General features: G+C 37.6%; 1 protein-coding gene across 1 annotated transcript; it reads left to right on the top strand.

Annotated features, from left to right (window-relative positions):
* The first annotated feature begins 3,688 nt into the window (after positions 1–3,688).
* Positions 3,689–24,412, top strand: AFP (alpha fetoprotein). Its single transcript, XM_025922043.2, has 15 exons — positions 3,689–3,820; positions 4,602–4,653; positions 5,584–5,716; positions 7,500–7,711; positions 8,575–8,707; positions 9,641–9,738; positions 12,353–12,482; positions 14,190–14,404; positions 16,007–16,139; positions 16,911–17,008; positions 17,824–17,962; positions 20,375–20,598; positions 22,188–22,320; positions 23,865–23,919; positions 24,265–24,412. Exons 1-14 carry the CDS (start codon positions 3,736–3,738, stop codon positions 23,907–23,909), a joined length of 1,830 nt encoding a protein of 609 aa, XP_025777828.1. The 5' UTR covers positions 3,689–3,735; the 3' UTR covers positions 23,910–23,919; positions 24,265–24,412.
* The last annotated feature ends 167 nt before the right edge of the window (positions 24,413–24,579 follow it).

The following is a 24,579-nucleotide window of genomic DNA, read 5'->3' as shown; positions in this document are numbered from 1 at the left end:
ATTCCAGGAAGCCTTCCCTAACCCCCTTGAAAAATGTCACATGTTCCTCCTGACCCCACTTATCACTGCATCCATCATGCCATGTTGTGATTGTGAGCATAACTGTCTGTCTCCTGTTAGATGTAAGCTCCGTGAGAGCAGGGATGGTGCCTGTTACTTGTCAAGTAAAATTCCCATTCACTTGATGATTTCTGTTCATTTTCCACTATGTGTGGCCACCCTAGTTTCATTTCCTAAGGAACATGCTAACAGGAACAGTCCTTGCTCTTTACTCCCAAGTGAGAGGTTTTGCTGATTATTCCCATCAAAGCACAGTGTCTCGTATGCAGACTTCAACTTTTTGAATGAATAAATAAAACTTCCATCTATTAAGTGCTACTCTGCCCAAGACCTTATTCTGAGCCATTCACATTCATTAATTTATTTTATCCTCGTCTAATCATGAATGAGGTATTATCACTATCCTCATTTTATAGATGATGACAATAAAGGTCGGAAAAATTAGCTAACTCACTCAAAGTCATGTAGGGCTAAGTGGTTGGGCAGAAATTCAAACGTGGTGCCTGAGCTCACATGTTGAACAGTGACACTTTACTGCCTTTCTGATCACAGGGCAGGGAATATCAGAGACTTGCTCCATAATGGAGAATATGGAAGGAGATCAAAGGATGGCACAAAGCCAATTTATTATCAGAGGAAAGATTCAAATAGGACCTGGGCTGATGAGACAGGTTGTTACTCCTGGTTTAGGCTTGTCAGCAGCCTGATCAATTGGTGGCTGACACAACACGCCTCAGCCTGATGTGCACACAGTATTTGTAGTTATGTGACTATTTATCGTATTGAAATAATTACACTTTAGTAAATGCCTACTACTTGCCAGGCATTTTGCATATGACCCTTCTAACCTTTTGATGAAATAATGACATTAGATTGTCCAGCCATGCAGAATATATGCACACACACACACACACACACACACACACACCCCAGCATAAAACTTGAAATATGGTTTGTAAAGTTACAACGATCTCAGAGCTTATAGAATCTGAGATTTCCCAAATGCACTGTCTTCCTCCACCTTAAATTCCTCTCTGAACAAATACATTCAGCATTCATTCAGTTAATGTTACTAAGGGTTAACTATGGATCTGACGCTGTGAAAGGTTTTGGGATATTTTGCCGCTGCCTAGCAACACTGTTTACAGTTTGTTCCATAAAATGGGGTTAGTTCTTCATAATTAATGCTGTTGTTTTCGTATATTTGAGTTAAGATTCCTCATCAGGGATAGTAGGAGAGTGGTGACCCACCCATACTCAAATGGGCAGGCAAGGTCAGCAATGCCTCTCACTATGGAGTGAGGAACGAGGTTTGTTCCCATTAGTGTGTTCCTTAGGAGGCAAAACCTAGTGTAGCCACACGTGGCAGAAAATAAACAAACATTATCAAAAAAATGGGAATTTTACTTGACCAGCAAGCAATAAAGAACTTGTCGATGCTATGCCAAATCTCCCAGAAGGGCTAGAAGTTTATGTAAAAAGGCATTGATAAACCTTTGCCTAAATGGTTGCCCTAGTGAGTTGCATTGTAATTCATTTATTTATTTTTTAAAGTTTTTATTTTAATTCCAGGTAGTTGACTTACAGTGTAATATTAGTTTCTGGTGTACAATACAGAGATTCATCACTTCCATACATCATCCAGTGCTCATCACGACAAGTGCACTCCTTAATCCCCATCACCTGTTTAACCCATTTCCCCACCCACCTCCCCTCTGGCAGCCAGCAGTTTGTTCTCTACAGTTAAGAGTCTGTTTCTCCACTTGCCTCTTTCTGTCTTCTTTTCCCTTTGCTCACTTGTTTTGTTTCTTAAATCCCACAGATGAGTGAAATCATATAGTATGTGTCTTTCTCTGACTTAAGCCGTATTATTTATTTTTAAAAAATACACTCAATTAGGGGCGCCTGGGTGGCGCAGTCGGTTAAGCGTCCGACTTCAGCCAGGTCACAATCTCGCGGTCCCTGAGTTCGAGCCCCGCGTCAGGCTCTGGGCTGATGGCTCGGAGCCTGGAGCCTGTTTCCGATTCTGTGTCTCCCTCTCACTCTGCCCCTCCCCCGTTCATGCTCTGTCTCTCTCTGTCCCAAAAATAAATAAAAAACGTTGAAAAAAAAATTAAAAAAAAATACACTCAATTAGTATTTTAAATTTTATTTTTAAATCACATATTCAAACTTTCATTGAACAAGTTTTGAAAGAGAGAGGGAAAGCGAGGGAGACAAATTCACTTGCAATCCCACCACCCAGAGAAATCCAGTGTTGTAACTTTGTCATCGACTATTCCTGTCTTCTACTTTTTTTTTTTTTTGAGCAGGAAGGAGGAATTACAAAAACTGAGTAATTTTACACCTGTTTTTTTACTTTGTGACTTACTATGAGCATATTTCCATATCATTAAGTATTCTGCCACAAAATTACTAGGGTGGGTGAATATCACTCCACTTAATGAATGCACCATATCAGGGTGTCCAGGTGGCTCAGTCGGTTGAGCGTCCGACTTGGGCTCAGGTCATGATCTTGCAGTTTGAGAGTTCAAGCCCCACATCGGGCTCTGTGCTAACAGTTTGGAGCCTGGAGCCTGCTTCGGATTCTGTGTCTCCTTCTCTCTCTGCCCCTTCCCCACTCATGCTCTGTCTCTCAAAAATGAATAAATGTTAAAAAAAAATTTTTTAAATGAATGCACCATATCTATTTATTTCCTACAGTAATTAATTTATTTTTAATCTTAACTTTAGAATAGTGAATAATCTGTGAAGATTTTAGAAAATAGTGATGCCTAGATCCCACCTGCAAAGATTCTGATTTAATTAGTATGGGGTTCAGTCAAAGCAACAGGAATTTTAAAAGTTCCTCCAGTGGTTTAACAAGGTGAACCCCTCCTAGAATCAGGTGGCATTTGTAAGTGCTCCTTTGTTAGTGTTAACAAAATCATTTTGAGTTGCTGAATGAAGAGTGCAACTGACCCACTTCAGTTTGGCATACATGCAAAATTATTTTGTAACAAACAAAATTATTATAGGGCTTGGTTCATCAGAGTTTGTGCTCTAAGTTTTCTGTTAAGCCATACACAGCATACTAAATACTTAACAATGGACTGTAGTGGCATGAAATTAGGTGAAAAGGATTTTTGAGTTAATCCATATAATAATCAAGCAATGAATGTATTCTTCAGTGAAGTTTGATTTGGTCAAATACTGTGTCCAGTGCCTGGCATATTATAGGCATTCAATTAATATTTTTTAAAGGAATTAATGCATTTAGCTGAATTTCATACAAAGTCTGGAGTCTTCATCTTTATGGCGCCATTAAATTTTTAATTTGAAATATATTCATTATTGTGCAATTCAGGAAAAAAAACATTTCTTTGAATACTCTGTAGATTGAGAAGAGTATTTGTTAACACTTGCAACATGGGATGAATTTGCAAATTTTTTCCCCCTTTTTTCCTTTGAAAAGAGGTCTGTGTCCTTGGACATAAAATGCAAATAATCCCTGTGCTGTTAATTATCGACAAGTTGTCCCATTTGCAACCTAAGGAAATAAGGTAACACATATACTGATATACTAACAGAAGATTACTAATTAACAGGCGTTGCTTGAGAAGGGTATAAAAGAATTTCAGCATGATTTTCAATACTCTCCCCCCATCATTGCCAAAGAAAAAATAACTAACAACCATGAAGTGGGTCATATCAATTTTTTTAACTTTCCTACTAAATTTTTCTGAACCCCGAACAATGCACAGAAATGCATATGGAATAGGTAAGATATTTTGTTTTCTTTTTTGTCTTTTCTCTACATCAAAATTCTTACATTTGAATTTATTCATTTGTCCTGATTTATTTATACTTCCTGCTCCACACAGAAGAAAAATATTTAATGGGGAATATCTTTAAATGTATGATAAACTTGTAGCTTTACAAGAGGTTTACAAAATCACGGCAGTGCTCCAGATTATCTACGAATGACTTATACATTCCATGTTGAATTAATGTTTTGTACATTATTTATGTAATTGGCATACATGCTAACTTTGAAATATATTTATATTATATCTCTATATATGAGTGTATAATCCTGGCTCCTTCACATATAAAACCCCCTCAGACTGATAAAATAAGTAACATCTTTATCTTTACTTCAGAAAAAATGGATCATTATTTGACTAAAGAAGAAACTGGGATATAAATAAGCTGGGATATAAATAAGCAAGCAAACTGTGATGCAATCATGTTCAAAAGGAGGTCTGAAACGTATTTTTAATCCTTTGATTTCCAAGCCAATTAGAGCATCACAGTACAGGGGGAAACCAAACAATTGAATTTTAGTGCTAGGTCTACTATAAATTATTCTTGTTATCTTAGCTATTCCTTAGTTTCCTAGCTTTCTCAAGTACAAAGTTAAGATGTTTGGATAGATGCTCCCTAATGTCTTCTCAGTTGTGCAGTTCTAAATTAAACATACACATTTACATGTAAGAACGATCACTTTCCTGGTTGCAGTTGAAAACACCATTTCTCATGGAGTTTCTTTTGCTTTCCAGCTTCCATATTGGATTCTTCCCAATGTTCTGCAGAGATGAATTTCGTTGACCTGTAAGTTTTGCTCATAAATGCATTCAAATATGCAAAGCAATCATCATTTTAGTTAGGTAATTAAATGAGGCTGGATAGCCCTATGGGTTTTGAAAAGTACAAAAGCTAATTGAAGAAGTTATTTATATTGGATATCAAATGGATATTGAAGAGGTTGAAATGTTGGTCCATGCCTTAGATTAAATTAACCTCTAGAGTCCTTGAAATTCCATGGGAAAAACCAAATCATATTTTAGAAACTGAAGATTAGTATCAGATCAGTGGTAACCACAATATATAAATGCAGGAGTTTTTCACATCAATACCAATAGGATGATATTACAATATTCTGTATTCTGAATACTATGTAAATCCTAGTAGCAAATAATAGGAGGTAAAATATTCTACTTTGTTATTTGTAGAGAGTATGTTTTTCTTTTGAGTTCTGTCTATTCTATGCTTCTGAAGTTTCTAATAAGGAATTTAAAATAGTGTTTTATTGCTACTGCTTGTACCCAGAACCCTATTAAGACGATTCTTTGGTCAATCCATGAATACCATCTTGGATCAGATCTTGATCAACTAAGAGTAGATACAGGCAGACGTCTAATGACCAATTCTTTGCTTAAATTTGAAAGGCACTATAGAATATAGATACCCTCAGCTGTAGGTTCACTGCAGTGGATGGGTGACCACAAAAGCAGGAACCACTCTTAAGGAAAATCCACTTTGAGTTCTTTAATAGATATATGTATACTTTGGGGGTACGGGGCAAGAAGACGGACGTTTTTTCTGGATGACTAGAATCTAATTTCACATAATTTTTTTTTAGCAAAAGTCATCCCCTAAACAAGTCACATAACAGAAAACAAAAACAAACGAAAACTACATTTGAAGAAAAGCAGCTTGACATGTCTATTCCTTAAGCATTCATATGTATTTTTGTTCCAGAGCTACCATATTTTTTGCTCAGTTTGTTCAAGAAGCCACTTACAAAGAAGTAAGCAAAATGGTGAAAGATATACTGACTGTAATTGAGAAATCCCCGGGCAGTGAGCAGCCTGTAGGGTGTTTAGAAAATCAGGTGAGTGAATAATGATAATAATAATAATATTATCCCACTATAGTATTTGACCAAAGTTTAGCAGGCAAAAGAGCAGATACAGGGATGCCATGAGAAATACACTTAAATATTTGAACGCTTGTTGGATGAAAGACGAATTGGATTAATTCTGAATTGTTGAAGAAACAGCAGCGAGTACCTGTTGTAAAGAGACAATATAAACATGGTGACTAAGAGCGAAGGTTCTGAAAGCTGAATATCTGGGTGACCATGAGCATGGTACTTAACTTCTTCGAGATTTAGTTTCCTTATCCGTAAAAAAAGGAATAATAGTAGCTTTCAGTTCAGGTTTGTCATAAAGACCGATATAATAATAACAGAAGAAGTCACTTTTTATTAATCACACAATGTGACAGACATTATCCTAGGGAGTGTTACATACTCATCGATAATAAAAATATTTTATGACATGGAGCATAGCACTGATGACTCAGATGGATGTCCAAGTGAGCCAAGAAGAACCCCTCACTGGGGTTACTGGTTACTGTTAGAATATCAGCTTTGCTTACAAACATTAGTTTATTAAATACTTACAATAATCCTAGGAGGTAAATGCTATTCTTCCAGTTGAGGAAGCTGAGGCACAGAGAGTTTGAGTAACTTTTTTTGAGGGAGTCCAGAACAAGGATTTAAACTAGGCCGTCAGGCTTTAAAATTAACACCCTTATTGGCTTCATTACACTATACTCTACACTGTAGTGAAATTGAGGCACATACTGAGGGTTGCCAGATTTAACAAACAATAACAAAATATGAAACTCATTTATAATTGCGTTTCAGTTAAACAATGAATAGTTTTTTTTAAATATACCTTAATGTAGAAGATCAATAAATAATAGTTATTATTGCTTATTTTATTTCAATAGAAAAAAAAAAACCTAGGAACTTTGTAATGATTAGAGTTACCCAATTATGGAACAAAATGCCCAGAGAATCTTCTCCCATGGTGGGATTGATGAATGGCCAAAAGTCAATGTGTTTGGAATATTTTAGAGGAGATGCCCTTTTAAAGATATAAAATACTTTGCAACTCTGAAATTGATGATTTCATAAAACTCTCTGTTTTGCATCTCTATTTTTGGCTTGTCCTGCTAATGTAAAAATTAAGCAAAATACATTCCATATTGCAACTTTACGTCCAGTGAGAGGTTCACGTTAATGTTACAGATTGGCGGTTTATCACTGTAAACTTAAAGGCATGATTTTTATGTGGATTGAGAATTCAAAGTCTTGCTTAAGAGCTGTAGGATTCTCTAAATATTAGCAGTTATAGAAGCTATATAAAATTTGCTGAGATGAATGAAACATGTATTTCTAAGGCATTCTTAGGACTATCGGTCTCATCATCCGATGTTGGTAAAATTAAGGCAACAAAAAAAGTGGCTTACGTATTTTTAAAAGGCTCATAGATATCATGGAGCCAAACTGTTGATAAAATAAGAGGGGAAAATGAAATATTTCAAATATTTTTTTCTGGGGGGGGATAAAATATTGCATGGTGTTTTCCCGTTTAAGATAAAGTAATTTAATAGTCATGTGTATTTCTCAAGGTTGGACACAAAAATTCCACTTCCCAAAAGACATGAGAGAAAACTCTCATCTGGCTGAAACTAAATAAAGTATATTGGAATTTGTATTTTTAATTTGTAGTTCTGATTTTGGGTATTAGAAAACTTCTCATGTGTTTCACAGAATTTCAAAATACAGTTAGTTGTCTTTCTTTAAAAACAAATATTTCCTATAGCTATCTGCCTTTCTGGACGAAATTTGCCATGAGAAGGAAATTTCTGAAAAGTATGGACTCTCAGATTGTTGCAGCCAAAGTGAAGAGGAAAGACATAACTGTTTACTGGCACACAAAAAGGCTACTCCGTCATCCATCCCACCCTTCCAAGTTCCAGAACCTGTCACCAGTTGTAAAGCATATGAAGAAAACAGGGACATGTTCCTGAACAGGTAAGGATCCAATTTAAAGGTAGATTAAAACCCCAGAAGGAGAGTAGCACCAAGCGTTATCTAGTATCTCTGCAATTTACAGAGGTACTCTAAAAGGCAGAGAAGTGGCAATAATTTTGCACCAGCTGAGGTCCTGCACTAGGAAATCAGGCGGACCATTTGGAGTGCAACTTTGTTTCCATAGCATGCTAGGTAGATGAGTACACAACACTCACGGGACCCAACAGTTGTGAGATACACCTTGTTGTGTTTTGTTTTGTTTTGTTTTGTTTTGTTTTTCCTTCCTTCTAATCTCTCCATTTTAGTTTGCCCAGGAATATTTTAGTACCGCACAAAGTGGTTCCTTCTGGAGCCAAATACTTGGTGTTTCGTGTTCACTGAATTACCTGGAAATAAAAAAAAATTAGAGATTCAGGAATGTTTAAGATACGTTAAACATGGCTAGCAGCTATTGAACACTTAGGATTTTGTAGGACCATGTTGTGCTTGGCATGCGTGATCAGATTAGTGCTCACTACCTGCCTTTGAAGCCTGTCCTTTTTCACTTCATTCTTCTTCACATTTTGCAGACTAGGAAATTGAAGTTTAGAAAGTTGAGATAATTGGCTGAGGGCACAGTGCTAGTACATTCCGAAGCAGGGATTTGAACACAGGTTCTCTGTTAGGGGATCCTATATCTAACTCTCAATCACTTCTGCCTTGCATGCTGCTGTCTTGCATGTCTAAGCCAGAGAAATAGAGAGCCTGCCCTTAGACCATCTTTGCCATGGGGACTGTCAAGGTGGATGATTCCAGATTCCAGTTCTAATGGTTGTCCTAGTTTTATATGTTTGTAAATCTTACAGTGCCTTTTCATTTCATAGGTACATCTATGAGATAGCAAGAAGGCACCCCTTTCTGTATGCACCCACAATTCTTTCTTTGGCTACCCACTATGGCAAAATAATTCCACCCTGCTGCAAAACTGAAAATGCAGTCGAATGCTTCCAAACAAAGGTATTATATTTGTACAGATATCTGAACCAACCCTTTAATCTGGCTATGGCTCATTAAAACGAAACAAAGTTAAAAATGGAAATACGCTTTGTATGCAGACTACCATTTTCAGAATAGAGCATATGTTAGCAGTCTGATATTCTTTGGGCTAAAACAGCTGGATTTGCTGTTTTGTATTCATTCCTTTGGCCAACAAGTGTTATATGACTAAGGACATGAGTCTGGGGTGGGATAAAGGAAGACAGAGGTACGGGTCATAACATAAATGAAAGAGAGGAATAGGAGGTGGAAGGAGGTGCGGTAGAAGGAGCAGGAGGAGAAAAGGAGGCACAGAAAGAGAGAGGAAAAAGAGAAAGAAAACCATGACAAATACTTTACGTTCATTATTTCTTTTGATGCTAAGAACAAATTTGAGGTGTAAACATCATCATCACCTAATGAAAGGAAATGTAGGTTTGGAGACGTGAGCAGCTTTTTTGGGTTTGGAGAATGAGAATAACGTCCACAATTAATTACTTGCCACAACAAAAGTCATACAACAAAAATTTCCTAAGGACTGTGACTATTCCCAGAACGTCAGTCTGTGACGCGATCTTATCGTTTCTTTACTTTTGTGTGTGTGACAGAGCAGACGTTTAAGAAATCGTCAGGTTTCAATTAGTTTAATAAAAGTACAGTTGTGCACTCAGTATCCCAAGTATGAAAGTTATAATGTTCTTGTTTTAGAGTATTTTTAATAAATCTGTCTGGCATAGATGTATATAAACCAACCTAAAAGAAAGAGTAAATGAAGTTCTGTAAAAATGTATCATGTTTGCAATTTTCATAATATTCCTTATGGTCTCATGCTTTCCTTGAAGCTGTTGGTTTTCTAATTAGCACCTGCAAAGGAAAATACATCCTTTCTTGACAACTTGTTTCTTGTATATCTAGACAGCCCTGATTACAAAAGAATTAAGAGAAAGCAGTTTGTTAAATCAACATATATGTGCAGTGATGAGAAATTTTGGACCCCGAACCTTCCGAGCCATGTAAGTTTACGCCCTATAAGTAGGGAAGAGGGTGATATGTGCAAAACCACTATTTTTCAGTTTGAGCTCATTTTTCTCATTGTTTCTGTTGTTGAGAATGAAGTTTCCTTTGATGAGAGCTGATGCGATTAGAATCCTGAAATCCCAGGAGTGGAAGGAAGCTAACCCATAGTCTGCTGCTTAACTCTTTGTAAAGCACACTTAATTTACCTCTGTCTCATATTCTGTCTTTGCTGTAAGGATACTGAGGAAGACAGTCCAACCTCTTCATTTGTACATGGGAATAAACTGAGACCCAGAGAGATTAAAGCAATTTACCCAGGACCCCACTGTGAGTCTTCAGAGCCCAGTGTTTCTACGTCCTGATCGTGATTTATTTTCCTGATTCCTATTCGTCTACTAGGCCAGTGATCTCGAATTGTCTGTATCCTGACAGTTGAGACTTTGGCATCAGATGTAAGAATCAGAATTACCAAGGGGTTAAGGCTGTGCTACAGGGCAAGGCTGCTACTGGCCTCATGTAGCTCCTGACCGTTTCCAAAATTGGCTGATGTGAATGAGGAACTGTGCTCCCAGTGTACAGACTGAGTATGAAAAAGAGAATGTATAATATCTTCTTAATTGGTTTTTATGTTAACTGCATATTAAAATATTTTTTTAAATTTTTTTAACATTTATTTATTTTTGAGACAGAGAGAGACCATGAGCAGGGGAGGGTCAGAGAGAGAGGGAGACACAGAATCTGAAACAGGCTCCAGGCTCTGAGCTGTCAGCACAGAGCCAGATGCGGGGCTCAAACTCACAGACCATGAGATCAGAACCTGGGCCGAAGTTGGATGCCTAACCGACTGAGCTACCCAGGCGCCCCTAAAATATTTTTTTAAATAATTTTTTTTTATTTGCATGTAGTTGACACACAATGTTGCACCAGGTTCAGGTGCCCGACATAGTGATTCAACTTCACTATACATTTTGCTGCGCTCACCTATAGAGATGTAGTTACCACCTGTCACCACACAACGCTATTATAATATCATTGAATATACTCCCTATGCTGTGCCTTTTATTCCCTGTGACTTATTCATTCCATAACTGGAAGCCTGTATTTCCCTCTGCCTTCACCCATTTTGCCCATCCTCCAACCCTCCTTTCCTCTGGCAGCCACCAGTTTGTTCCCCGTTTTTATAGGTCTGATTCTGCTTTTCTGTTGGTTGATTCATTTGTTTCCTTTTTTAGATTCCGCATATGAATGAAATCCTATGTTGAAATGGCATCATTTTTTATATATTGGGTTAAAAACATGTTATTAAAGTGAATTTAACTTTTTCCTCTTTACCTTTTAATGTGGCTACTAGAAAATTTTAAACTACATGACTGGTTTAAAGTGCTCTTCAACCTTTACAATGAAGCATTTCTAGTGTAGGAAAATATTTGAGATGCTAATTGACGAGTATCAAATACATGCATTCAAAGTTCATTAGTTTGTGTGCTTGTTAAATGACACATTTAAAAATTATTATACATAGTGGAGACCTAGGTTAAAGTTAGTCATGGAGTTAGTTCTAAAATGTTTTCTTAGAATAGGTCAGATTTTGCTATAACTACCTTCCAACTCTAGTTATTAGAAGCTTAGACTGATTCGTGAATTGCTTCAATTTTTTCTTACTAATAAAATATAAATTAAGTTATTATTATAATGGTTGTATTTATTATTTGCTATCCGTAAGTGATTAAGCTTAAATGTTATAAATTTATAAAGAAAATCTATCCTTATCAGAAGCAGCAACACCAGTTGCTCTAGGGGGTAGTGGTTTCATCTAGACGTCTCTTAACACTTAAGGAAATATGTAGAAGGAACAAGCTTTTTTACTTCTTATTTCCCTTCTGGCCACACTCCATTCTTGGTATGCTGACATGTCTGAATGTTCAGTGGGCTCTACTTTCTTGTCTTGTTTCATGTATTTGCACATATATGCCCCTTCTGTATTCTCAGAGTATTTTTTTTCTCCCAAGTAAAAAAAAAAAAATGATTATTATTTTCATGGAATTTTCCATTTCTTAATTGTTTGTCCTTTTAATTTTTTCCCACCCACTCACTATGGTGATTATAAGCACTCAGCATCACGGATGAGCAGCAAAAAGATAGATTTCATCCCAATTCACAGGAAAGGTTTTAAAGACAAATAAATCATATCCAAAGTATTTGTGGGGACGGGTCACTTTATAGAACCATCGCCTTCAAAGATTGGTTGGAATTGACAAGACTTCTAATGCTTTCCCTTTTATTTTTCTTTTATTTTTTTATGTTTGTTTATTTATTTTGAGATAGACAGAGTGCAATCAGGGGAGGGGCAGAGAGAGAGAGAGAGAGAGTGACATGGAATCCCAAGTAGGCTCTGGGCTTGATCTCATGAACTGTGAGATCATGACCTGAGCCTAAAGCAAGACCTGAGCCTAAAGCAACCACACAGGCACCCCTCCCTTTTCTTTTCAAACAGCGAAAGCATTTCAATTCTTTCTTTTTGGAACTGCAACTATATTAATATTCTCTCTGTATTATTTAATTTTGGTAGATAATCAGGATTGATTTCTAATTCCTTTCCTTCCCCTTTAGAACTGTTACTAAATTGAGTCAAAAGTTTTCCAAAGCGAATTTTACCGAAATTCAGAAACTGGTCCTGGATGTGGCCCACATACATGAGGAATGTTGCAGAGGAAACGTGCTGGAGTGTCTGCAGGATGGGGTAAAGAGTCTTGCTTCCCAAAACAGAGATAATTCCACTTCATTTTCTTTCTTTGGCTCTCCTTCTACATGGGAGAAGGCTGTTGGAGTTGGTCACAGGGTAGGGTAGCTAGCTGGCTGAGTCAAGTCACAGACTTCTTGACAGTAAAACTGAAACTGTGTTTTGTTAACCCTGCCTTTCACTTAAGAGATACTCTCCTCTCGTGACACCAGGGCCCATTCTTTCTTCTGAAAATGATCATAAACTCCACATAGAATCTTGGGGGAGAGACTCTTTACTTTTAACCAATTGGTTTTTCTAGCCATTTATCATTTCATTTGGCACATATATACGGAATACTTTCTGTGTGCTAGACACTATGAAGAACACTAAGGCAGAAGCTTCGCTCAGGGAATTTACAGTCTGATGGGAGAGATGAGGCATGTAGGGCCTGTCTTCTGTTTGCTGTTATCTCCACAGGCCGGCTGCACGACGCCTGGGCCACAGAAGGGGCTCTATTATATTTATGATATGAATACAACAAAATGACACAAAAAACAACAAAAACAACACCAGAAACTGTTCCACAAGATACAAAGCCACAGAGAGAGGCGTGGATAAAGGGCTCTAGGAGAATTAAAAACCAAAAGAAAATCCCCCAAACAGAATCCTCAAACGTGCCATAGTTAGTCGCCATTTTAGCAGCATGGCATTCATCTATTCTGGGCCAACTTTAGGCTTCCTGGATACTGTACAAGAGGCCTATCTATCCCCAAATTCCTTCCTCTCTGGTCCCTGGTGATACACCGTCTTCTCCAAGAAGGCTTCAAACCATTACTCTTAGATATTCAAAAGGCTTAGAAACTCAGGCTTGAACCTGGTTTCCAAAGGGTTGGATGTGGAGATAAAATGCTCATTTAAGTCAGTCCCATGGCAGTTTGGCTGAAAGAGGCAATCTCTGAGCAAAGGCAGAGGTCCTGGTGTGAAGAGCTGGGGAAGATTCCCAAAGACAGATTTCCTATTTCATTTATTTTTCCTTTTACAAATTTTTACTTGCATATTAGAAAAATTACTTTGTTTTTCTTTGAAGTTAGTTGTCTTGGTTTTAATAGACGATTTTACTGATTTCTATAGGCACTTAAATTATTTTTCCATTTTTGGAACTCATTACCACCCTTTTCCTTTAAAGTGGAAAAATTAATTTCAACATGGTATGTCAATTGGTTTTAATGGCTGAATGATGGGTTCTAATTGTTCTTACTGAGAAGGCTTGGATTTTTAGTCCCGTGACAGGGATATGGAAGTTCTGTTCCATTCTTAGATGTGCTGAAATTTCATCATCTATAGCCTGCCCTCTGGAGGTCATAGTGGGTCACTGCAGATTGATCTGTTAACATGGAGCAGAAAGTTTGCTCTCCATGATTAGGACATCAACAGCAAACGTTGTCCAGTAGCCCATTTTAATAGGAATAGAAAGATATATACCTATGTGCATGTCATTTGGTTTGAAGAGTATATTTCTATCTTGTTTTTAAAATCTTCCTAATACAAAATAGATTTTAGCTGACAACTATGAAAAGAAGAATTGAACAAATGGGTAGGTAGAAAGGAGTAAGGAAAAGCAAAGTAGGGAGAAAGCACTAACATTAGAGACAAGGTACAATGTCTTCTATTTCTTTTTTTTCTCTCCTTCTCTCCCTTCCTTCCTCCCTCATCTTCCTATTACAGGAAAAAATTATGTCCTACCTATGTTCTCGGCAAGATATTCTGTCAAGCAAAATAGCAGAATGCTGCAAATTGCCCATACTTGAACTTGGTCAATGCATAATTCATGCAGAAAATGATGACACACCTGAAGGATTATCTCCGAATCTAAATAGATTTTTAGGAGACAGAGATTTCAACCAATTTTCTTCAAGGGAAAAAGATCTTTTCATGGCAAGGTAACACACTCTGTAAATGTATGTTCACATGAGTAAAGATTAGTATGTAGCTGACAGTTTTGTGTTGCTGAAATGGGGAGTGATGGTTACAGGTTTTGAACTCAGTATGTTTGGGTGATGCTAGAATGTTCTGAACCAAAATCTATTTAAGCAGATAAGTAGGGAATAAGGAAATGAAATCTATCTTACACTGATGAGACTTTCACTATTGCTGCTACTAACTGAAGCTATATTTTATTTTGTATCAATTTCTCTGGGATCAGAAGCACTGTCGTCTTTGTATGGATTACTCGTATGAAGACTACTACTGAGCTTCCAAATAGGATATGGATATTTTGTGATAATAAGGGCTAATGGTTATGAATGTGCTTTTTCACTGTGCATGTTTTCAAAACTTTCCGAAGTATAACTCAATAGATAATGGTAGATAGAAGGGCTTTTATTAGAACAGTTTATTTGCTATTTATTTAATATGTGTTTTATTTTTGTAAGAAAATAAAAATGTGTAGAGATACTTGCAGTATAGTACTTTATTGTAATATAACTGATAGGAAGCAAGCAGCCAAGTTAATACATTTTCCTTTATTGTACAGTGTATATCTATGGACACTATTCGAGGAGGGATTTGTGTAGCTCTTAGGATTTCAGGCTTAATGATCTCCAAGGGTCTTTATAAAATTAAAAGCCTGATTCTAATGTAATAATGAAAATAATGGCCCAGTTTTCTCTTTCATATTCCCTAAGGATATCACTCTATACTTGTATTCAGATTGGACATACATAATTTGCATTCAGATTGGACACACATAATTTGCACTGCTAAATAAAATTACACACACAAGAACAAAGTCCAAATTGAAGAAACCCACACTGACAATTTATTGGTGGCAGAACTAAATATTACTTATATCTATGACTTGGAAATACAATTAGTAAATTCAAGAATTATCTTTAAACTTACCCACCCACACATCCAACAATAATTGTTTATCTAATAGAAGCACTTCTTCAATTAGAAAGGTTCTTTGCAGTAGAAATTTTCTCAGCTGAGAATGATCTTCCTCCAGGTACTTGTGTAGCTTCCTTCACTCAGGGTTCTGTTCCAAAAGAGCCACCCAAAGAGACATTTCTTGACCAATGCTCTAAATTAAGACTCACTCCCCCCACATTCTGTCTTCCTTTATTTCTCTTCACTCATTTATCACCACCTGAATTCGATGACCTAGTTTTGTTTATTCATTTCTGTCTCCCTGTAATGTATGCTTTTGAGAGGTCAGGCATTTTATCTTATACCTTACTGAATCCTTACTGCTGAAAGAAATGCTTGCATAGAGTAGGCACTGGAAAAATATTTGTTGAATAAATGACTGTAAAGCTCATAATTGAAAAACCCAAGTGAAGAGTGCAAAAGAAAACAAAATAGCATTTTAGAACAATTGGATGGATTATAATTTGTATTAATAGTTTTACTGTGCATATAGTTCAAGTCATATTTGATTTCCAGGCTTATGCATTTGAATTTTAACATTTGCATGCCATATAACACAGGAATAAATCGTCTCTTAATTGCAACAACATGATATTTTTTCACACTCATTTCAGATTTACCTATGAATATTCCAGAAGACATACTAAACTTGCTGTCCCAGTAATTCTAAGAGTGGCTAAAGGATACCAGGAGTTATTGGAGAAGTGTTCCCAGTCTGAAAACCCTCTTGAATGCCAGGATAAAGGGGTGAATTGCTCTTACTTTTTAGGGAGAGTCTGAAAAACTGCATAGAAATTATCCATTAAAAATGCTGTGTCTATGAAAGCATCTAGTTATTAACTAGTAGTTAGCTAGTTACATCTACTAAGTAGTCATCTAGATATTAAGTAGTTATTAACTAGTAGTCAACAACCAGTGGCCTACTGTAGGAAGAAAAATGGCAACCAAAAGTTCTTTGACACACAGAATAACAATAATACTCATTTTTGAACAGCTCCAGGAAAGCAAGAATTTGTACAGAAAGAACTGTAATCCTTTATCCAAACATTGAATTCTGTCATCACATAGCTTGGTGATTCACAGTTTTAAGCTTAATCTCCCCAAAGTCCATTTGTTTTTATTTTTATTTTTTTAATGTTTATTTATTTTTGAGAGAGAGAGAGAGAGTGCAAGCAGGGGAGGGGCAGAAAGAAAGGGAGACACAGAATCTGAAGCTGTGGTTCTAGGCTCTGAGCTGTCAGCACAGAGTCAGATGCGGGGCTTGAACTTGTGAACCATGACATCATGCCCTGGGCCAAAGTCAGACACCTAACTGACTGAGCCACCCAGGCGCCCCGGTCCATTTGTTTTAATTGTCACAAGTCACACTCTCATTATCTTTAGTATTACAAAAAAACCCTCTAAAATTGGTTTTTCTAAGATTGGTGTCAGAATAATATATTATTGGTCAATTTTTACATACAAAGTTATGTGTCCCGGAAGAGAAGAAAATGTACATAATAATGCTTGTATTTTCAGGAAGAAGAATTGGAGAAATATATCCAGGAAAGTCAAGCATTGGCAAAGCGAAGCTGTGGCCTCTTCCAGAAACTAGGAGAATATTACTTACAAAATGCGTACGTTTTTAAAAATTTTTTCTAATGTTTACTTATTTTTGAGAGAAAGACAGAGTATGAGTGGGGGTGGGGCAGAGAGAGAAGGAGACACAGAATGTGAAGCAGGTTCCAGCCTCTGAGCTGTCCGCACAGAGCCCGACTTGGGGCTGGAACTCATGAACCATGAGATCATGACCTGAGCCGAATTCCGACACTTAACCGACTGAGCCACCCAGGTGCCCCAACGTGTATGTTTTTTTAAACAGCACTTTTAGTGATTTCAAATTTTGTAGTGTGAGGGAAATATAAACCTAAATTAGTCACCCAGGGCTACTCTAATTTCAGCCCCTATTTCATATTGGAAATCAGTGTAATCCGATCACCCAATTTCCCTTGGGAGAAGGTACTCATCCCCATTCCCCTCTTCTAGAGAGCAAGAAGAATGGCTTATAAAAGTCTGATATTGGTACTTCTCTGGGTTCCCCAAATCATGCAGATTTTTGCAGAAAAGATATTTATTCTGTTGCAGTCTGTCAGAGTGGAATCACTGAATAGATCAAAGCTAGTATCAGTGAAACTTCGGAGGTTGGAATAGGTGTCAGTCTACTCTCCAGAGTTTGTTTCCCCATTGTGATATGTCGCTATAATAGAAGTATAGGGAGTGGTGGTTAGAGCAAATGCATCTTGAAAGGTGGTCCAAATACCTTGTTGGTAATACAAATGAGCTGACATCAGGGCTTCTGATACCAAGAGAGGATCTTCGAGAACGAGTGAGGAGTCAAAAACTCATGAATGGCTCAGCAGGATTTGGTGAAAAAAAAAATTGTTTCTTTCAGGTTTCTTGTTGCTTACACAAAGAAAGCCCCTCAGCTGACCCCACCTGAGCTGATGGCCTTCACTAGGAAAATGGCAACCGCAGCAGCCACTTGTTGCCAACTCAGTGAGGACAAGCAATTGGCCTGTGGTGAGGGAGCGGTGAGTGTTTTGTTTAGTCCCATTGTGTTTCTGCCCCGTTTGACTTGAAATGGTCTCATAATTCCCATTTAGGAGAAATGGTAAAAACCACTGTGGAGATGGTTTTACTAGACTTGTTTGATTAGTTACAGTTGGAGAGGGCATGAACTCAGCTCTGAACAGTTGGGCATGTGGCCAGGCTTCTGGTCCTTCTAGAAAGGCTGGGGGAGTGCAACCAGTTTATCCAAAGATGTCTAAGCAAGCTTTATGAACCGGAAAGAGAATAACCAACACATCATTCAATTCAATGATTTCCTCTTTTTGCTCACGAAATACTTTAATGTTAAAAAAAGAAGACAAAGAAAATCAATTTTGAAATGCCCCGTTACCGTCTTCATTTTATAGCAAAATGAGGCTCAAAGAAATTACATTAGTAATTACTGATTAGTAATTAGTAATTACTACCAACATGTCCCAGGTAGTAAATGGTGAGGCTGATATTTGAATGCATATGCAGCTCTTCCCAGAGCCCAGGCTCCAACACCCAATGCCATACCTTCTTCACAATTTCCTTTCTGGTTGCACATGCCTCTACTGCTGCTGTGCTATTATCCCACTGCATCTAGTTCACACATAGATCTTAGTTACTCCACTGTGCATCCATAAGCATTGAGTTTGGTCTAATGGACACAAGGGAAAAAAATGTGAATTGAGTTAAAAAAAAACTTCACTTTTGATAGATGAAAGTAAGTCATTTTATTTATTAAAATTTTTCTTTTTCAATGTTTGTTTATTTTTGAGAGAGAGAGAGAGAGAGACAGAGCATGAGCAGGGAAGGGGGAGAGAGAGAGAGAGAGAGAGAGAGACAGAATCCGAAGCAGGCTCTGTGCTCTGAGCTGTCAACACAGAACCTGACTGGGTGCTCAAACACACGAACTGTGAGATCATGACCTAAGCCGAAGTTGGGCACTCAACTGACAGAGTCACCCAGGTGCCCCTATAAGTCATTTTATTTTTAGTATACTTATATTTTTGCCTTTTGTAGTATAATCATCTTATCATATTAGGGACATTCCCCCTCACCCCTTTAACAGGGTAAAGAGTTTAGAACAGGGTAAGCTGAATAAGAAAATGACTTTCTCGTTAGTAATGCCAATCATCTTTACTTTCTAATGTCACTAGTGTCATAAAATGACAGGCTGATTTTTTTCATTATTTTTTCCCTTAAGATCATAATTGTGAACCAAATTGTACATTTATCGTTTCCCCTTTCCTCTTTCGGATGCCAAGGACTTATTTGCTAGCTAGTCTTCATGTCTTGGAATTTTCCACAAAAGGTAAGAGTGGAAGGAGAATTCCTGTGATTAAGCATCACCTTTATCATTGATTGAATCCCACGTGCTGAGAGACTGCAGGGACAGGGGCTGTTGTAGCAGATTGGGAGTGTAGGTTCTGGAGGCCTCCTGCCTGCATCCCCGTCCACTGTCACCACTGAAAAGCTAGTTATAGCACTTGGCTTGAGCTTTCTCATCTGACATTTGGGAATAAGAATTGTACCACCCACATAGGATGACTGTCTTAAATGAGGTAATCCCTGTAACTCGTTCAGAACTGGCTGGATACATAGTATGCACACAAAACATATTGGCCATTATTACAAGTTATTACCAGGTATTTAAGAAATATCTTTGAAGTGTGGAAGGTAGGAGGACTCTACAAGAGGAAAGCCTTAAAAGACACACACACGTGCACACATACACATGCTGGCCTTGTTTCTTTTCAATTAGGATTATCCACACACATATACATATACATATGTATATGTATATACACATATGTATATACATATATACATATGTATACACATGTATACATATATACATATATGTATACATATATACATATATACATATATACATACATATACATATATGTATACATATATACAGGTATACATATGTATACCTGTATGCATGTATGACGTGTGCAAGTATGTATGTATATGAAAGGATGAGGCTTGTGAAATTGTACCTTCAGAAAGCGATTCTCTGGGTCCCAAAAGGAAAATGGAAAGTTCCACTAGATAGATATACATGAAAAATTTAAACCATGGATTTAAGCCATCAGGGCAGATAATTTTTTGCCTTTGGAAGTATGTATGTGACTGGAAGCGTATTTCAAATAACTGAAGGGACTGACTATCTTTGACATTACCTATGAAATATTTGCCACTAAATGTGAAGTTTATCCCCAACAATGAGTGAAAAAAGAATCCACAATGTGGCAACATATGATCCCAGGGAGCAGATTTTTTTGGTAATACTGATTATAAATTACTGCCTTAAAAACTGCAAGAATTTTCTGGAAGCCTGAGTCAACATAGCGGCTCATGCTGAATCTCCTTGCTTTCTTCTTTCCTGTTGTCCTAACCAGGCTGATCTTATTATTGGGCAATTATGCATCAGGCATGAAGAGACTCCTGTAAACCCCGGTGTTGGCCTGTGCTGCACTTCTTCGTATGCCAACAGGAGGCCGTGTTTCAGCAGCTTAGTGGTGGATGAAACATATGTCCCTTCGCCATTCTCTGCTGACAGATTCATCTTCCATAAGGATCTGTGCCGAGCTCAGGGTGTAGCACTGCAAACAATGAAGCAGCAGTAAGAAATGGTTCTTTGCTAACAGGGAGAAGACCAACAACACCAAATAGGAGTGGAGATTTCTACCTTACATACCCAACAATCTTGGGTTTATTAGGAGAATGTTATTGCCCCAAAGCACTTACAGTGGCTTTTAAAATAGTTTTGTCTCAGTGCCTTCACAGCCTCATGGGAGCATAGGCCTGGAAAAATTCACTAGGGCAGACAAGTTTTTGTTTGTAAAAACAGTATCCTCTCTGTTGTGATACATGTTGGGACTGAGAAAAATGGCAATCTACTTTGGGGAATTAGGATATGTCCTTGCAGTAAGTTTGGGTACCTCCATTCCAAAACACTGGGAAAACACTATTGAAACTTTTTTTCGCACTGTTTACTTCTTGAAGAGAGTAACCATAATATTTGAGTCAACCATGAAGTATGGGTGTTATGAGATGGAATGCACATTTCAATTCATTGTGGGAGGCATTCTGTAATAGTGATGTTAACACACGCCAGTGGAACTTATGTTCTCCAAATTCCCATGCATTTTAGTACTCACTTGCTTTGTTTTAATATTTGTTTTTTTGTGTATTTATTTATTTATTTTGAGAGAAAGAGAGAGAGAGAGCAGGGGAGGGGCAGAGAGAGAGGGAGAGAGAATCCTCACAGCACACAGCCTGACGCAGGGCTCAATCTCACCAACGAACCATGAGATCATGACCTGAGCCAGAATGAAGAGTGGGTTGCTTAATCGACCGAGCCACCCAGGTGCTCCTACTCGCTTGCTTTGTAAATTGTCTTCCTGCATTTTGGGAAACCTGTCCTTCCCTTTTTTGCTGTCACAATCTGTGTCATGCTTCAAAGTACAGTAAGAATGCTGCCTCCTCTGGCAAGTCTTCCCTAGTCCCCGGTCAACATTGGTTCCAACATGAAAGTGCTGCTAGGGGCGCCTGGGTGGCGCAGTCGGTTAAGCGTCCGACTTCAGCCAGGTCACGATCTCGCGGTCCGTGAGTTCGAGCCCCGCGTCAGGCTCTGGGCTGATGGCTCAGAGCCTGGAGCCTGTTTCCGATTCTGTGTCTCCCTCTCTCTCTGCCCCTCCCCCGTTCATGCTCTGTCTCTCTCTGTCCCTAAAATAAATAAATGTTTGAAAAAAAAATTAAAAAAAAAAAAAGAAAGTGCTGCTAAATGAGTAGTGCAGGTGATTGGTGGGACCGATGCTCAGGTATGGGTGTGGTAATTATGAATGGCAGGAGCTTGGAATTCTGGGTCTTTGAGTATTGATAGGATATACGTTAGACTGCAGAACTGGAAGCATATTCCAGGCAAGTAAGAAAAAGACTGTATCTTACTACATATCAGTATGGTGGCACTATAAAATCATGTTTCATCAATCATCTGCACAAATCCAGACTAGTGGGATATCTACCCATTTCTAGCCTCAGTATTTCTGATGAAGGCGTTAGACAGAGTGCATGTTGTAAATCTGGTGATGGGTTGATGGAGTGAGGATTTAGGGGGAGGGTTGCTAGGACTCTCAAGACTCTGCTAGGAAGTCTTTAGAAAAATACCTTTGCATAACAGATTTCTCTTTTATTTTGTTTAAATTATAGATTTCTCATTAACCTTGTGAAGCAAAAGCCTCAAATAACAGAAGAACAACTTGAGGCTGTCATTGCAGATTTCTCTGGTCTACTGGAAAAGTGCTGCCAAGGCCAAGAGCAGGAAGCCTGCTTTGCAGAAGAGGTATGTGAAGCTCATTTTCACACTCAAAATACTTGGGATGGAGTTTTCTGTAATGAATAACAGAAAGAATATTCCACTCATCTAAAACTTTAAAATAATGCCAGAGAGATTTAAATGTATTTAGAAATAGGTTGAAGGAATTTATGACATTTAAGAAATAATCAGTTTTCTCACTAGTATTAGAATGAAGCATAATTTTAGAATATGTTAAGAAAATTAGTAAATTCAACTTATTTCCTGATAGAGGGAACTATAAACTGAATATATAACTAATTGATGATAATTTAGACAGTTTCTGGCCTAGAACTGATCGCTTCAGCTAAATGGAGTAAAAGGACTTAACAGCAAGTTAATTGTGCAAACAAGATATAGGGGGAATATTTCTTTTTTTTTTTAATATATGAAATTTATTGTCAAATTGGTTTCCATAGGACACCCAGTGCTCATCCCAAAAGGTGCCCTCCTCAATACCCATCCCCCACCCTCCCCTCCCTCCCACCCGCCATCAACCCTCATTGGGGGAATATTTCTTTTTTTTTTTTATTTTTAAAAAAATTTTTTTTTCAACGTTTATTTATTTATTTGGGACAGAGAGAGACAGAGCATGAACGGGGGAGGGGCAGAGAGAGAGGGAGACACAGAATCGGAAACAGGCTCCAGGCTCTGAGCCATCAGCCCAGAGCCTGACGCGGGGCTCGAACTCACGGACCGCGAGATCGTGACCTGGCTGAAGTCGGACGCTTAACCGACCGCGCCACCCAGGCACCCCGGGGGAATATTTCTAAAAAATATTTTTGAACTCATTTGGGATCATGCCTTTGTATATCAACAGACTAGTAATTAGGAATTATCTTAAACTTATTATTTAATAATTTTAAATGGGTTTGTAATTGCCTACATTTTATAGGCCTTTAGTTTAGGTTACTAAATATATTTGAATATAGCATCATTACAATTTTGAAAGATATTTTATAATTCAGCCTTTTTGCCAGGTGTACACTTATCAATATGTGTCTGTGCTTTTAGTAGAGAGGGTGGAACACAGATAACCAAATCAGATAAAACAAAACTGATAAAATAGTTTTGATGTAAACCTTTTCTGATGAACATGATACAAAAAGATAAATGTCGCTTGATATGGGAAGACATTCATTTAGATGTAGAGAACATTAACACGTAGCAGCTATACTTTCTCTGCAGACCTTCCAATTTCTATGAGTGATTTGTGGAGGAAGGTGAGGGGTGTGGTGGGGCTTGGTAACAATTTGGAGATTGGTGTAGGAGAACAAGCTATGTCTACTATTGGTACAGGTGGATTTTTGTGTTCTCTGGCTTCCATGGTCCCAGCTTGCTAGCATCAGAGGTGTACTTGAAATTTGAAAACAAGTAAGCGTGCAAGTCAATCTTGGCTCAGGTTATGATCTCACGGTTCATGAGTTTGAGCCCCATGTGAGTTCACCCCTAGATGGTGGAGAGTTAATGGCAAAAATGGCAGAGTCATCCAACTCTTCATCTGATGATTCTTATTTGCTTTTAATTTTCAGGGTCCAAAACTGATTTCAAAAACCCGTGCTGCCTTGGGAGTTTAAATTACTGCAGGTAACAGAAAATTCAGACAAGGATAAATCTAATGGTCATTCTCCCAAAATATTGATCCATAGCAAAATACATCCTGAGACCTACCATTAAAATGCTTTTTTAAAAAATAAATGCAATTTAATACAGAGTTTATTTTAGAAATGCTGGAACAAAATTGTGTCCACAATGTTTAATCAGTGACTCAACAAACTCAAAATTCTCTTAGGTTTTTTCTAAGGTTTCAGAGAATGCCATCAGAAGATCTTCCCATCTATTTAGTACTTCCCCGATGCAAAATAATAGAACCAGTTACCTGCTGCACCATTCACTTAATTAGTACTTAACATATTTTTGTTTGTATTACAGGGGGAAGAAGAAGACAAAATAAGTCTTCATGGTTTGGTGTGCATCTTTTCCTTTAATTCTAACTGAGATAGTGCTTTTTGTGAATTAATGAAATAACGACTTTATTATGAGATTTCTCTGTCATATAAATAAAGTATCTTCAAATGTTTCCTTTTTCCTAGCCTGCTTATTTATGAAAGTTTATAAATGATTTTAAAAAACAATTATGTATACCACTGTCTGAAGCAGATTCTGATAAAAAAGCGGTGAGTCTTAGTTGTTGTAGGAGATTAAAACAACTCAAGGGTGGATTTACAACACTGAAGGCTATGGGGT

Source organism: Puma concolor, chromosome B1, assembly GCF_028749965.1.
Source record: "Puma concolor isolate L17-30 chromosome B1, mPumCon1.1.hap2, whole genome shotgun sequence".
Taxonomy (NCBI): Eukaryota; Metazoa; Chordata; class Mammalia; order Carnivora; family Felidae; genus Puma; species Puma concolor.
The sequence above is the reverse complement of the archived record's forward strand: the minus strand, read 5'-3'. Positions and strand labels throughout refer to the sequence as shown.

Coding starts and splice junctions, on each gene's coding strand:
- AFP (XM_025922043.2), top strand. CDS start 3,736: ATGAAGTGGGTCATATCAATTTTTTTAACTTTCCTACTAAATTTTTCT. Junction 5,717..7,499: donor TAGGGTGTTTAGAAAATCAG/GTGAGTGAATAA, acceptor TATTTCCTATAG/CTATCTGCCTTTCTGGACGA. Junction 14,405..16,006: donor AAAGATCTTTTCATGGCAAG/GTAACACACTCT, acceptor CACTCATTTCAG/ATTTACCTATGAATATTCCA.